The sequence below is a fragment of the Podarcis liolepis genome (genome assembly GCF_965112155.1).
Source record: "Podarcis liolepis genome assembly, chromosome: 6".
Classification (NCBI taxonomy): domain Eukaryota; kingdom Metazoa; phylum Chordata; class Lepidosauria; order Squamata; family Lacertidae; genus Podarcis; species Podarcis liolepis.
Window position 1 is genome coordinate 40,316,215 of NC_139559.1, and position 15,404 is coordinate 40,331,618.

General features: G+C 43.3%; 1 protein-coding gene across 7 annotated transcripts in view; it reads right to left on the reverse strand.

The window, feature by feature from the left end:
* SRGAP2 (SLIT-ROBO Rho GTPase activating protein 2) overlaps nt 1-15,404 on the reverse strand; it is a 195,532-nt gene that overhangs the window by 12,559 nt on the left and 167,569 nt on the right. For all 7 annotated transcript variants that reach the window (XM_083508829.1, XM_083508827.1, XM_083508828.1 and 4 more), the window contains 4 exons: nt 14,714-14,819; nt 10,899-11,123; nt 4,266-4,345; nt 860-1,040 (listed from right to left, as the gene is read on the reverse strand). In XM_083508829.1, the coding sequence (XP_083364955.1) occupies nt 860-1,040; nt 4,266-4,345; nt 10,899-11,123; nt 14,714-14,819 (592 nt within the window). The remainder of the gene's footprint in view (nt 1-859; nt 1,041-4,265; nt 4,346-10,898; nt 11,124-14,713; nt 14,820-15,404) is intronic.

Genomic DNA, 15,404 nt, shown 5'->3' on the forward strand with positions numbered 1-15,404 from the left:
AGCAGCTGAGCATGTGTATAGGACAGCAGTGAGGGATCTGGAAACCAACTATGAGGAATAATTGGAAGACCTGGGCATGCCTAGCCTCAAAAAGGTTAAGGGAGCGGGGGCGGACTTTGGTAATATGGTAATATGAGTGAAGACAAAATCCCCCCAATCCCTTTTGGTACAGTTCTTTTTAATAAGCTTTTTGACTTTTAATATTATGTTGCGCCCCCTTGGCTTAGCGCCCTGTGCGGGGGAACCACCCACACTGCCCAAAATCTGGCGCTGAAAGGAGGCATGATAGGCAACTTGTATTATCTGAAGGGCTGCTATGCAGCAGATGAAGCTGACCTATCCTCTGTTGCTCCAGAGGGCAGGATTAGAATGCATGGGTGGGAATGATAGGGAAACAGATTTTGGTGACACTTCCTAATAGCTAGAGCTGTCTGATAGGGAATGGTGTGCCCTCCATCCTTGGAGGTATTTAAACAGAGGCTGGATGCTAATCTGTCAGGAATGTTATGTTTGCAAGATCCTGTATTAAAGCATGGGGGTTGGACTAGATCAGAGCTTTGCAAACTTTTGATGCCAGTGACACACTTTTTAGACACGCAAAATTTAATGACACGGTTTGACTAGCAAAACGGGGGTTAAACTAACCCTTTTCCAGTCCCAGGAGCAGCACGGAGAGTGTACATACTAACATGTTGCGACAGTTTGGAAAGCTCTAGGCTAGGTCCTTCCCAACTCTTCGTTCCTAATACTTTAAGGTGCAAATAGACATTTCAAGATATCTTCTTCCTCAGAAGCAAAATTAAATCTGAGCCCTGTTTATCCAAGTACCATGCCCCAATGGTCTTAAGAGGTAACATACGTGTCCTGGACAACGATGTATTGATGGGGGATCAGGCCATCAATTCCGTTGTGACGGCCCTCCCACCAGTCGTCAGAGGCCCGGTGATAAAGCAGGAGGGAAGCCCCCTTTTTAAAAGAGAGCTCCCGTGCTGTTCGGCCGCTGTAGTCAAATTTGGCTATTGCTTCAATAGGTTCACATTCTGCAGGAAAAAGAAACAACATTTCAATGAATTTGCATATCAGTGTTTAAACCATTCACCTTAAAAAGTAAAAGTGAGGAATTCAAATATCTATATATGTTGTCAGCTGAGATACTGGAGGTCAAATGCACCTGGCAAATGAGGCCAGGCCATTTAGAAGAAGCACGTTATACACCCTCCAAAGCTTTAGAGGTCTACTGCTACCAGTGAAATGTTCACGGATGCTTACCTCTATGGTGAACTCAACATAACTGTCCTGGCAGCTGGGGACAGGTGGGCTGGTCCACAGGATTTCCAGACACACAGTATTTTCTGTACTATGCAAAGAATTGCTCAGTTGGGAGTAGTCAGGTCACAAAATGATAGAGCCTGTGGAGACCTTAATGGCTTCTTAGGATCTGGATCATGCTGGGCCTGAAAGTTGCAGCAGAACAACTTGCCAACTGCTGCATGAGGGGAAGTTAAATGAGGCACAAGGGGTTCACAATCCACATGTACAGGCCCTTGGTCTGGCTTGTCGTCAGGGTGGCATGAGATTGTGAGATGCTTTAGTTGAGATTCCTGTTTTGCAGAGGGTTGGACTAGATGGCCATTGGGGACCCTTCCAACTCTACAATTCTATGGTTCTATGCTTATTGACAAGGTAAAGGCTCTAAGGGTTTCTTCACCTAGGTGTGCACATAAGAGTACACACACACACACACACACACACACACACACCTCTTCAGTGGATACCTAAATATATGCAGTCTAAATAAACGTTGTGAAGAAGATGCTTGGAAACTGTATTGTAATAGGTCCACCAGGGACCCAAGAATGCCTGTAGCTCCCTGTAGAGTATACAGTTAGTGGCAAAAGCAGGTTTGTTTCTGCACAGTGGAATGGCCGGCTGGACATACTGCTCCATAGGGTGGAAGTTATTCCAAATTATTACATTCCCAAGCAATGAATCCCAATAGGGATCATGAGCAGAGTCTCCCTGCACTGAGGTTGCCCCACCCCTTTGTAATCCAGTCCATGGTTCTCGTCTACAATCTAACTGGGAGGAATTCAACATCATGCTAAGTGGGTTGTTCCATTTGCACAAGCATTTTGGCTTCCCGGATGAAGCGATCCCACCTCTCCTAAACTTCCTGAGCCAATGTCAGGGGAAATAGCGGGTACCCAGGAGGCGGGGAGGAAAGCCCTGTTGTATATGCAAAAGTCCATGTTGACAGGACTCATTAGTTGAATCCCACCCACTGTATTCTAGCTCTGCCTCTCTTTTGTGACTGGTTATCCCACTTCTTTCTGCCTTACCACCTATGATGACCTCTACAATTGACCCCTCAGTCTTGAGCCTTGCTCTTTCCTCCCTTCCTAGTCTTGGCAAATTTTGCTTGGCTCAGATGAACACACTCATTCAAAAACACATTTTTTATTATTACTGAATTCACTCTCCATTTGGATAGCCTTTCTCCTTGGCTGATTTTCATTATGCAATAAGTCACTACCTAAAAGCCCAACAGCATGAATCAGGCAGCAACTTAAGTTATGCCTCAGAAAAGTTCCATGTTCGAAGAGGAAGCCCTTCTTTGGGCAAAGACAATTGTGATCTGGGTAGGCTCTCGCAGGAAGTACAGGGCGAACATGTCTGAGACAAAGAGACTTCAGCACCGCTGCCTGACCCACCAGCCTTTGGAGCCCCTCGAACCAAGAAACTGAGCTTAACCCCCGAGGCTGAAAAGTACAGAGACTGGCTGAAGGCCAGCCAAGCAAGCACATCTGTAAGACTGAAAATCCAGTAATGGATTTTCCAGAAAGAGAAAGAGTTATCTGAACTATGCATTGCAAAGTAGTTTGTAGACAGAGAGCTCGAGTAATCAGCTCACACTAGTTAACAAGGTTTTACCTGGGTAACAAATCATGGTTGTTTTTAGCTGGGTTGGAGTGTTTTTTTCAATGAATACTCCTTGAATTGTGTGCTTCCCTGTTTTCCTCTCGCTTGTTTAGTTTCTGGCACCAACTAACACATTTCTTAAAAAAAATAATGGGCCTCTATTGTGCATTTTATTACCAGCTAGGGAATTGTATATTTCAAATAGCAATTGTTTATTATATCAAAATCAACAGGCCACTTAACTTCCAATATTCCCTTTTGGAATTTAGCCTTTAGCCTGGCAAAGGATAATGACCTCTAATGCCCAGCAGGCCTGCACTACAGCTGGGGGATAAAAATCCAAAATAGCTACTGGTCCTCCTTTCAACTTTGAGCCTGTTGTTGTTGTTTAGTCGTTTAGTTGTGTCTGACTCTTCGTGACCCCATGGACCAGAGCACACCAGGCACTCCTATTTTCCACTGCCTCCCGCAGTTTGGTCAGACTCATGTTATTAGCTTTGAGAACACTGTCCAACCGTCTCATCCTCTGTCGTCCCCTTCTCCTTGTGCCCTCAATCTTTCCCAACATCAGGGTCTTTTCCAGGGAGTCTTCTCTTCTCATGAGGTGGCCAAAGTATTGGAGCCTCAGCTTCAGGATCTGTCCAAAAATAGCTAGTGATCCTCCACTCAACTTTGAATCTAGGCGTGGCCTATTAGTCTTTGTCCATTAATTATCACTCAGTGGACCAGGAAAGGATCCAACATTATTGCAATTCACACTCGACATAGCAAGAGACAATGGAATTGGGGGAGAAAACCATCTAATCCAATTCTCAGTCTTAAGGCACGACTGTTAAACCTATTAACATAAACTTCATGATTACCTGATGATTACAGCTAGGATGGCTTACAGATTATAGTTAAGATGCTTTAACACACAGTTAAGATGGTTTAATATCATAGGCAGGAAAACAGGAGCAAAAAAGAGCCCCCTAATTACTAAAACTGTGCACTTGGATTTCCAGATAGTTCAAGTAAGCAAGTCATAGAGATGTTAACAAGAGAAATTCAGAGACCACAGCTCTTCTCCTGTAGTACATCTCCATCTTGCTACCTTGACAACAGCTCACTGAAATCTTTGCGATCAGTCAAGTATTAAAACTGGCATACCAGATTTGTGGCTCTAGCTAAGAAACATGAGGAAATATCTTAAACACACCTTGCCTTGCTGGTAAATTCTGTTTTGTCCAATAAGCCTATATACACAGGGATGACACCCACGTGCCAAAACGGCTTTCCCATCTCATGCCAAGCTTGAAAGTAAATGTTGCAGCCAGCTTTGAAACAGCTGTCAAACAACTGCTTACCATCATCGCTGGTATGGTGTTCAGTGACCATATCCTGAGCTGCATCTTCCGTGGAGGCTGTCTCTCCATGGGGGCTTTCACTGCAAGAAGAAAGACAGAGAGGGCTACGTTGACGGGGCATGTTTTCCTGTTTTTTCAAAAAAGAAAAGAACTGGCTGGTAAATGGTATGTGGCACCAGGGGTATCCCAGTGACACTTGAACTTTTGGGTGGAAGAGCAATGTTTGATGGAGACATGCAAAGCATGTAGTTTGGAGAGTAGCAACCTTTTGAGGCTTGGGTGGCAATAGTAATTTCTCTCCTTAAGATTAACTCTGCAGGGGGTGGGGGACAAAAGCTCCTACATCACACGGACTTGTCATAGATGGGGCTTTTGGAATAGGTCAGAAGATGGGAGGCACATGTCCTGGTCCAACATCCCGAAGAATATGTGGTGGTCCATCTACTCCAGCACATGTGAAGTTCCCGTACGCTGAATTTGACTCTTGGTCCACCTAGCCCAATATAGTTTACTCAGATTTGCAGCAGCTTTCCAGGGTCTCCTTTTAACTTAATATGCTGGTGACTAAACTTGGAACCGTCTGCGTGTGCTGTACTACGGAGCTATGGGCCCTCCTAACGGTTTAGCTGGTGCCATGAAATGCTTGAAAAACATGGGGCATGAGGTGTGTTGTGTGAGAGCTGGGAACAAAGGCTTGAAGGTCTATCAGCGGGTGCCACATGAGGTGAGGTTCACGTTGCTAAGCTCTGAATGGGACCTGTCTAAGATGTAAACTGCCCGCAAGTTTTGTGACATGGTAGAAAAAAATTCTTAATTAAATAACTAAAGTACCCCTTGTCTGTCTCACAATGGCTTCTCTACAAACAATTCGAAGTGCTAGCTTTGACTTCCAAACTCCTACACTGCTTGGGACCCCCATACCTAAAGGAATGCTCCTTACCATATGTACCTACCCAGGCCCTGAGGTCATCGATGGAGTCCCTTCTTCAAGTTCCCTCTCAGAATGAAATTTGGAGGGTAATTCCAAGGGAGATGGCCTTTTCAGTAGTGGCCTCCCCTTCATGGAATGCTCTTGCTAGAAAGACTTATCTAAAGTTTTGCCTACTTTATAAGATCTTATTAATTAATTAATTTTGTATATGGCATTCCGTCTGTAGATCTCAGGTCAATTCACAATGGTTTGACATCAGGAAGACTTTTTTTTGTTCATTGGGGCTTTATTATTTATTGTTATCATTTTATTATAGTATTTGTTGAATGGTAGCATTATGTTCAGATTTTAGCTTTTGTAGCTGGGCTGTATTTTGTGGCTTTGTGTCTATCTTGGATTGTGTGACTGGATTTAAACCAATGTGGGTCAGTTTTACTGATTTATGTCTTTATTGAGTGGTTTCCTTTGCCACCTAGATAGTATTTTTATCAGGCAGTTCATAAACTGAACTGAACTGAACCAGCGAAATAAACACGTTCTGTTCCATATGCTCTGCATCAGGCCCAAGGCTCAGGATAGACAAGTAAATACTTTAGTTATGTTGGTTCAAATTTCAATCCCCCAACTCAAAAGGACATCAGTCATCCTGTAGCAGTAGATTTCTTGCATCGTTAGGAATCTGGACTAGAAGATCTTTGAAGTCCCTGCCAACTCTGTGGGTGGGATTCACCTAAACAGCCCCAGAAGTCAAAGCCTACTCAAGGACTTTTGTTCATGCAACAGGGCTTCCCCATACTATGTGATCCAAAATTGCCTGGGGGAACATGGTCAAGAGAGGGGCAAGCTACAATGCTTGCAGAAACAGAACAATAAATTCCACATTATGATTCTGTCTGGAAATACTAGTTGCTTTCCTACTGTTTAGTTTCTCCCTCCTGCACAATTTTTCTTTCCTTTTTTAAAATTTCACCAAGCTGCCCCCACCGTTAAGCCTCAGAAGCTCTTCCAAATACAGATGACACTTGGCACAAGTTGTGAAAATATATCAGGCCAAGATGCTGTGTATTTTTTATCTAGCCTGCCATAAGCGCTGTGCACTCAATGCAGACACATCCAGAGATAGGGCATAACAGAGCCTTGTTCCCCTGAATGAGAAGACCAGGATATACTGTATTTTTCACTCTATAAGACGCACCAGACCACAAGACGCACCTAGTTTTTGGAGGAGGAAAACAAGAAAATAAAAATTCTAAATCTCAGAAGCCAGAACAGCAAGAGGGATCGCTACGCAGTGAAAGCAGCAATCCCTCTTGCTGTTCTGGCTTCTGTGATAGCTGCGCAGCCTGCAATCGCTCCATAAGATGCACACACATTTCCCCTTACTTTTTAGGAGGGAAAAAGTGATTCTTATAGAGCAATAAATACGGTAATAGGAACTAGACAGCTTCTGTACACTTCCATAACCGGACCTAGCTTTCCACCAAATCCCTTGGTCAAGGCAGCGAGATAAGGGGAGTGGGTGCATGCGTAGAGCCTAGGGAGGAAGCCACAGTGGTGGCTGGTGCCAGTTGGGAGTGGTGGGGGAGAAAGTAGGGAGGCAAATGGTAGGTGGAGGCAGAGGCAATGTCAGGCAGAGACAGCAAATTCTAGTTTTCTCCTCCTCCTCCCTGCTTACAAAGGCAAACTGAGACTAAGGAGGAAGAAACCATTGACCAGAGCCATCCCCTGGGGGAGGTGAATTTGGCTGAACACAGACTGAAGCTGGTGGGGCAGTGCCCCATTTACCCTAATGAATCAGCCTCCACTGTCCTCCCATTCTCTCTCCCCCCACCCCAGTAAGTAGATGTCGGACATGCTAAGTACCCATACAGTACATCTGGAAGGAAATATAGGATTTGTTATGCCACCCTACCCCTCATTTTGGGGTAGATCTGGAAATGTAGGAAGCTGTTGTGGATGCCACAAAATAATCAAGTCACAGAATTAAAACTGGTGATGCTCAGAACCCGCCCCCAAACAGGGGTCTCCACCCCAATAAAGTAGACAAAAAAGCAAGCAACTGCCCCCGCCAGCCCCCCAAAAGGTACACTTTGAACTGAACAACCACCCACACCCAAAAATCCATTAAAAATAACTGGGAGAGAAAGGGGACCTTAGTGGGCACAGAATTCTTCTGTGAGTGAGCATGACACCTGCAGCAGACTATATTTAGCCTTGTAGCTTACTAGATCAGAAGTGCGAAAAAGATAAGACAATTCAGACATTTACAGGGACTTCAGTATTAATCAAAAGGCACGATTTTGCCCTATTATGATTGTACCAATATCAACTGGGTGGCTGGGGAAACCCAGCCAGACGGGCGGGGTATAAAAAAATTAAAAAATTAAAATTACTTGTTTGTGTACAGTTGTAGACTGATTTTTGGTCTCTCTAAAATCCTCAGATTTCTTCACAGTGGAGTGCTTTGTATCATCTTTTTTAGGAATTAACTGACCGCCATTTTTAATAAAAGTGTGTGTATGCATATGCATGTTGAACAAAATGGAACATCTCATTACAGTTAATCTATATGAAACCCCAGCTTTTGAGTGCACCCAGAATCTGCATCTTAGGAGATGACAGGCAGTCCTCCTATATTTATCAAAGCATGTTAAGTAAGACATTTAAAGGCAATGGTGAACATTTCAGATTTTGAGATAATGAAGCTTATTATAAAAATGTACTGATGTACAATGCAAAGATATGATCCCATGGCATTCCTGCCCCCACCCACAAGCTCAATCCTCATTCAGAATTAATTTCCTTGGTTGAAAGAGATACTGTTTTTCTAACTCTTATGTGGCCATTTATGTACTGTACTGCAATGAGGCAGAACACTAGAAGAATTTAAGACAAGAAATACTGTTACAATATGTTGAGAGAACTAGCTTAGCCGCTAGGGGACCCCTATGCCATGTATGGTAGAAACATCTGAGGTTCAGAGCCCTCCACACACTATGACTTAATCCTATGATACTTATGAAGCAAAGGTCGTATTTCTCCTAGCTTAATTACTCTGCACATAAGATGATGAACTGAACTCCTTTGCCTTCAAGGGAAGAAATGTCTGGTGAACTCACATGATCTAGTCCTTTTTCTAGAAACACAATGATTCCTATCACCTTGTGTTGGATAAATGGTCTTGTGGTGTGTGCAGGCCAATTTGTTTCCCAATGTTTCACAAAATCAAAACTTCTCACTACAGTTTGTCCCTAAAATGTTGAACCATGCACAAGGGTTGTGGTGCACATGGACATCTGAAGTGAATGGAAATTAAGTTCATGGTAGAAAATTAAATGGGCACTCAAAGTCCATTTAAGACAAATAGATTTGAGACAAATAGATGTAGTAACAAAAAAAGAAAGAAAGAAACACCTGCAATGTATAAGGTACTCTTCACATTCATACTGAGAAGGATGAGGAGCATCTGCCCAGCAACCAAAGACACATGTTCAATGAAAACTGAGCAAGATACATGTTACACAATGGAAACAGAATGTATGAACAATTGCTTTATCTGAGATACTAAGAGGGTATATGTCCTGAATAATGCATTTTTCTAAAACACTCAAATAAACATCCTGATGATTGGCGCCCACTGACGATGCATTAGTCTTCTGTTAAGGGGGGAGGAGGGTGGGAATGTGGAAAAACCAATTGTTCTGTTGATGTCATGCTTATATTTTTGAAAACTACTACAAATCTTTTAAAAAGAAAAAGAAAAAAGAAAAGTGGGAAAGATAGCAAGGTCACTATTTTTTTTAGTTCAGCAGGCTACATATCTGAGGTCCTCTTTGGGCAATACTTTGCTCTGCCACCATTTTTCACACACACACACACACACACACACACACACATACAGAAAGAGAGAGAGCACAGAAAGATTAGAAGGAAACCTCAGGCTTGTATTCTCTGTCCCTTACTCTCTTTACCACAAGATGAAAACACTCAAATTGAGGGCTCCCTGCATTATTTGAATCTGTTATCTTCTCTGATCCAGGAAGTTTAAAACTCTCCTTAAAATATTGTTCATTGCCCCACGTCCCACCTTGTACTGTTTATGGGTTTGGGACAGCAATCATATTGTGACAAGGTGGGGGAGAGAGGGTGCAATGAGACATAGCCACTGCAAATTGCTTCAGGACTGAAATGTGAAAATCTTAAGTGAAAGGCATAAACCTGGCCTAATCCATGGAGAATAATGGAACCAGATGGCTTCTGAAGCAGCCTTTCATACGGAGTTTGTTTGCAAGCCATACAAAGTGCATAATGTTAGGTATATTATACTGTTACCATATTATATTTCCATCATTATTTATTTTATATAACAATTTTTATTTTCATTAAAATAAAATAGAAATATTGATACAGATAATATCTGTCCAGAAAGAAGGTTACAACCATAAAATTCATGATACAACATTTAGGATTTCTTGGCAAATTCTTTCATTCCAGTACAAGAAGGATCTTCAACTGTCCATGACTGTAGGTTGTATAATTTCTCAAAGTCTTTTAACACAAGTAATTTTTTTTATCATCAGCAAGGTCTGCTGGGCACTTCAGAGCCCATTGTCCAAAGTCGGCAAGTTTGATTTCTTCAAACATTTTCCATAATTTTTGATGCTCTTTTATACACCAGCTGCTGAAATACCAGTAAACTAGTTTCTATACCCCTTTCCCAGCTGCAAATACCACTGTGTGGTAACTTGAAAACTCTAAGTAAAGGCACTAATGGAGGCACTTATTTTCATATAGTATGGTGGTCATTTTGCGACCAAGATTAAACAGCAAAAGGGGCTTAACTAAACAAAATAAAACTAAGATCAGTAGCAAACGAAAGCAAAGAAAGGCTCCACTTTTTGGAAATATGAATACAGTACGAGAATGTGCTGTGTGGCCTTGCAGCCTGGGGTTCAGTGTCTGCACTGTGCATAGTAGCTGAGAGGAAAGGGGTTGTTCTGATGAAGATGCAACCAAGCGGGTTATTTTCACATTCTTCTTTTCAGGTAAAATAGTGGGGCAAGCTGCTCCACCACTACAACTCCCGCCCCTCCCCGCCACCAATCTCATGACAGGAGCTGCTCTGGCTGAATTGTTTGCAGATGTCGGTTTCAGACTAAATGCGCAGCCAGGCCCCCTGTGCACTGGGCAGGAGAGAAAGGAAGGCTTCAAGTTTCCCCCACTTGTTGCTGCTGCCCTGAAATTAACCCATGCTGCAGCTTTCTAAGTTCAGCTGCTACTGACCTTGTCTCTGAAGTAAAGTCGCTCAAGACATGTGGAAAAATGAGAAGAATGTCAGCGATGAATTCAGGCTATGTGTCTGCTCTGCAGCTTTCGCCAGCAGATTACGGTAATTACCATAACACCCTTATGGACAGTTTCATGGGCATTATCTTTGGTATAATGAAGTGCAGTCATGCAACATGCTTTCTGAATCTTCGAGGCCTGCAGGTTTAGGGTGGGGAAAATCTGTTGCGCTCAGGACTGTGAACCTCACCAATTTTGCCTCTGCTCAGTTATGTGACTCACAACTGGGATAAATTCTGGGGCCAGCATTTGAAACAGGAAGATGATAGCATTGTCGAAATATGCAATTTACTAGTCAGACTACAATCTAGCGCTATATACCCCCTTCACTTGTTACCCATTATCTCCTACCGTACCAGTAATCCTCAGTGCTTCCACCCCTGGTGTATATAGGGCCCTCCAGCTCTCTTGGTCCTGGGAAGACATTCTCGTGTTGTATGATTATAGTTTTGATGAGCTCATTGACATGGGCTTGGCAGGAGACCTGATCGTGGCCTTCAGGCACTGACATCAGCGTGGGTCCGAAGCAGATGGCTAAATTGTAGGGGTCCATCATGTTGTCTTCACTGAACTGAGATAAACTGCAGAAGACAGGGAAGGAATGAGAGGAAGAGGGTGAATTAGGAGCAATGATACCTATGGTACAGAGCGAATTGCTAAAATGAAGGGAGATTGGCTCTGTTTCCTCGGATTTTAAAACTTGATCTCATGTGACAAGAATGTCTTGAGGCTACTTAGGAAAAAATGACCACCACCCTCAACAGTAATGGTATTTACCAAAAGAACTGCGAGTTTATCTGGCTGTACCGCCTTGGATCAAATTCAGTTTTGTTTGCATAGATGGTGCTTCTCTGATCATTTGCACTGAATGCATATTCAGAGCACTTCCCTGCTGACTAGCGCATTGATTTCTTTATTAAGCAGCCAGCCTCTTTTCCATTTTCTGAACATCCCTTCAATTAACACGTAGGGCATTTGTTAAAAGCGTGTGTGCATGTGTTGGGAAGAGTCATCATCATCTAGCTCCCTTTTAAGGAGGCTTATTCTCCGTGCCGATTGAATGCTGTTGCCAGGGATTTATTTCTTGGCATGTCATTCAGTGCACCCTGCCTGGATAGCAGCTGCAGAAGCAACACCTCCTATCCAGCCAAGAAACAGATGAAAGTGTGACTGAGCCACGGTGCCGCATGGTTCACAGCACAAGGCTGGAAAGAACCTGGCAACCAGCACACCCCTCTGGCTTTTTCCATTTGCACCCTTCCTCACAGCCAACATTTATCTCTCTTTCAGCTGCCCAAGAACTGCTGAGAATGCTAAAATGCCATGCTAACATTCAAAATGGAATGTCAGTCATGGGTATTTTGAGCATCTGTCAGTGTAACGCAGTGAAAATGTTTGAAGTTAAACAAGGCTCAGAGGGACAACTTTGCTTTGAAAGGTTGGGGGATCTCACGAACCCCACCTTACTGTGGCTGCCTGGGGTATTATGTTTGCCACTGCCAAGAGCATGTGATTCAAGTGCTGCTGTTTAACCCCTGTAACCCTCCAAAAGGCAAAAGAAAATGCCCCTCTGCCCCACACTTACGTCATTTAAACAATTTATATGCCGCTTAGCTACAAGAGTCGTTTGCAAAGAATGCAACAACACAGAAAATAAAAACCAGTTAAAATTAAACTTCAATTTAAATGACTGCTGGAACAACAAAATAGACAGGGCCTCCCTAACCTCATCTGCAAGGGAGTTCCATGAAACTGGCCCTACAATACTAAACAATATAGCTTCTGGTGGATATGAGCTGGGCATCTGAGCCATGACTCCACAATGATCAGGCAGGGACAAAAGAAATTAGGCAATTCTTGAGGTACCCTGGGCTCCGATTGTTAAAGGCCTTGTAAATTAATAAAAGAACTTTGGCCTGGTAGTGTATGAGCAACCAATGCAGACTTCTGAGCACTGAAATTATGTGCTTGTGATAGTTTGTCCCCATTGACAATTTAGCTGCAGCATTTTTCACCAGCTAGAGCCTCTGGACTAGGCCCAAGAGTAACCTCACGTAGAGCACATAACAATAATCAAGTCTTGCCAATGCATTGATCACTGTAGCCAGACTACCCTTGTCCAATGAAAGCTGTATGCAGTTCTCTTTCCACCAAGGCCCATCAAAACTCTTTTAGAAGCATTCATCTGAACATGTGAGGCTTAAAAAAAATGTGTAGAATGGTGTGGGTCACATATGCAAACTAAGATCCCCAAGAGCTTGGGCTTCTCCAAGACCTTTGTGTGTTTGGCTGAACATGCATAGGAACCTTGTCACAATAAGGAACCCTGCCTTATTACTCTCTTCACTGGGCAGAGGCTTCTAAGCATGATCAGCCAAACCCCACATGGACATCTGTGCTGAATGTACAAAGGTCGGAAAGGAATCCACATGCAGGGCTGGGGACACAGGGTGGGGCTTGCAGGCATGACTACATCCTCTACACAATTTTAATTGTCACATGTTCAAGCAAATGCCCAAAGGAGGCTGGAGTCTCAGTTTCCTTTGCAAGCATTTAATTAAGTTTCTGGAAATAAGGTTTTAAGTGGGGGAAAGAGTTACAGAATAAAGCTTGATTTTTAACCAGATATGTTATCACATACTTCACTCCTTCCAACATATCTTACTGATAAAAAATGTAAAGGACCCCTGACAGTTAAGTCCAGTTTCAGATGACTCTGGGGTTGCGGCGCTCATCTCACTTTACAGGCTGAGGGAGCTGGTGTTTGTCCGCAGACAGTTTTTCCGGGTCATGTGGCTAGCATGACTAAACCGCTTCTGGCGAAACCAGAGCAGCTCACGGAAATACCGTTTACCTTCCCACTGGGGCGGTACCTATTTATCTACTTGCACTTTTTGATGTGCTTTCGAACTGCTAGATGGGCAGGAGCTGGGACCGAACAACGGGAGCTCACCCTGTCATGGGGATTCAAACCACCGACCTTCCGATCAGCAAGCCCAAGGCTCAGTGGTTTACACCACAGCGCCACCCGCATCATATTTAGGGCAAGCTAAATATGAACTCTGCTATAGGAACAAAATATGAATTCTGCTAGCTAGCAACATCCAGTGGCTGGCACCTGCTTTTTTAGCCCCTCATGTTCATACACGGGATTCTCAAAACCAAACTCCTTCCCTCCAATGTTGGTATTGTCCCCTGTTTAGACCCCCTCCAAAGCTATCTTTTGGCCAAATTAAAATGCAAAGTGGGAAGAGTGAGTGTCCTCTGTGGTAATGCAGTTTTCTAAACGGTCAGGTGTGTGATTAAATCTTAAAAGCAAATTGCATCAATTTGGGCATTTCAGGGCACCAAGTTAATGGTTAAGCACAAAACAGAGTTATTTGATGCCTGGACAATTCTTCTTGAAACAAACACAGTTTTCCAGTCCAGTTCTTTGAATAATGAGACACTATTAAGGGCGGAAGCAGCCATTCACTTCAGTGACTTAGAAGTGGCATCTGAGGGAAGGGAATCCCAAGGCATGGAAGAATTTCCTAACACTGCTGTGGAAAGTTCTGTTCCTGAGCTGCAGGAAGTGGGGTCTTTCCTATCTAACAGTATCTGGAGGGGTGGCAGGACAATGACACACTTTGTGGGGATATGGTTTTGAATTTTCCAGGCTGCAATCAAGACCTCATTGTTTTCCAGAGCAATACTACAGGAAATCTCAAGACAGGCCTTATTTCATCCGAACAAAAATTCTCCAGTACCCTGAAACGATGGCTGTCCCTAAAAGGTAGCTCTTTTAGCAAGATTTCCCCTTAGAATCAGGGAACATCAATATTGGTCGTGGAGATTTTTGCCAACAGAATGCTACCTGAACAAGAAAAAAAGCCCACAGGTTGGCAGTAAAAATACAAGTGATATTCAGAGATGAGCTCAGGCACAGGCTCCAACTAAAAAGAAATGAATGCTTTACACTTAAGTGATCAGGAACTCAGTTCTGTGCATAATTTGAATGACTGGGAGAGGCTCTTTCTTGCAGGTCTCATGGAAGTCTTCACACGAAGGGTGGAGAGTCATCTCTTGAGGCTTCTGGACTCCTTGAACCAAGCAAGGCCCACCAACGCTATGATTCTTACTTGGCAAACCAACACTACAGACCTATCGGTTGTGCTTGAGGAATACTTACTGATTGAGGAATGCAAAGAGGTATCTCATTACAATCAAAGTGGTTTTAGGCAAAGTCAGAAGGACTTTCCGGATGTGTAGAGCTCTCTCCTGCAGATTGTCCATTGCTAGGAGGAAGGAGAAAAAAGAGCAGCAGCTGCTGTTTAATCACACAATAAGTGGCATTGCATTATCTATGGAAACTTTACATTGCTACTTTTGAGTACTGTTTCATATTTATATGGGTGCAGGGAAAATCCAATCCAAAGTCTATTTTATCAAATGGAAGTGAGAACTTACTGCCACCTGCAGCCCCTCAAGATGACAGATGAAGTAAAACAGAAATGTGACTTCAGTGTCATTTGTGAACTGACCCTTAATTGGGGGAGGGATGGGGGGAAAGGGCAACAAAAGCAACTTGGAAGGAAAGGGTCTGAGCAGTTCTTGAAAACATTTATGAAGCCCTGCACAGAAGATGACAGAGGCATGATTTCCTATCTGTTATGAAAAAGGTCCTTCAAAGCAGAAGATGAGAAATTTATCTTCAAGGTCCATGCAGCGTGGGTAAATTGAGTGTTGTATGTTGCACAAGCCACAACACAATAGCCCATTAAAGTTAGCTCTGTAAGGTGGGTGTCTTAAGCAAAACCTTTGGCACAGTATTCCACAGATAGATTAACATAACTGGAGGGTGAGGTAAAGAGCTCTGTCTG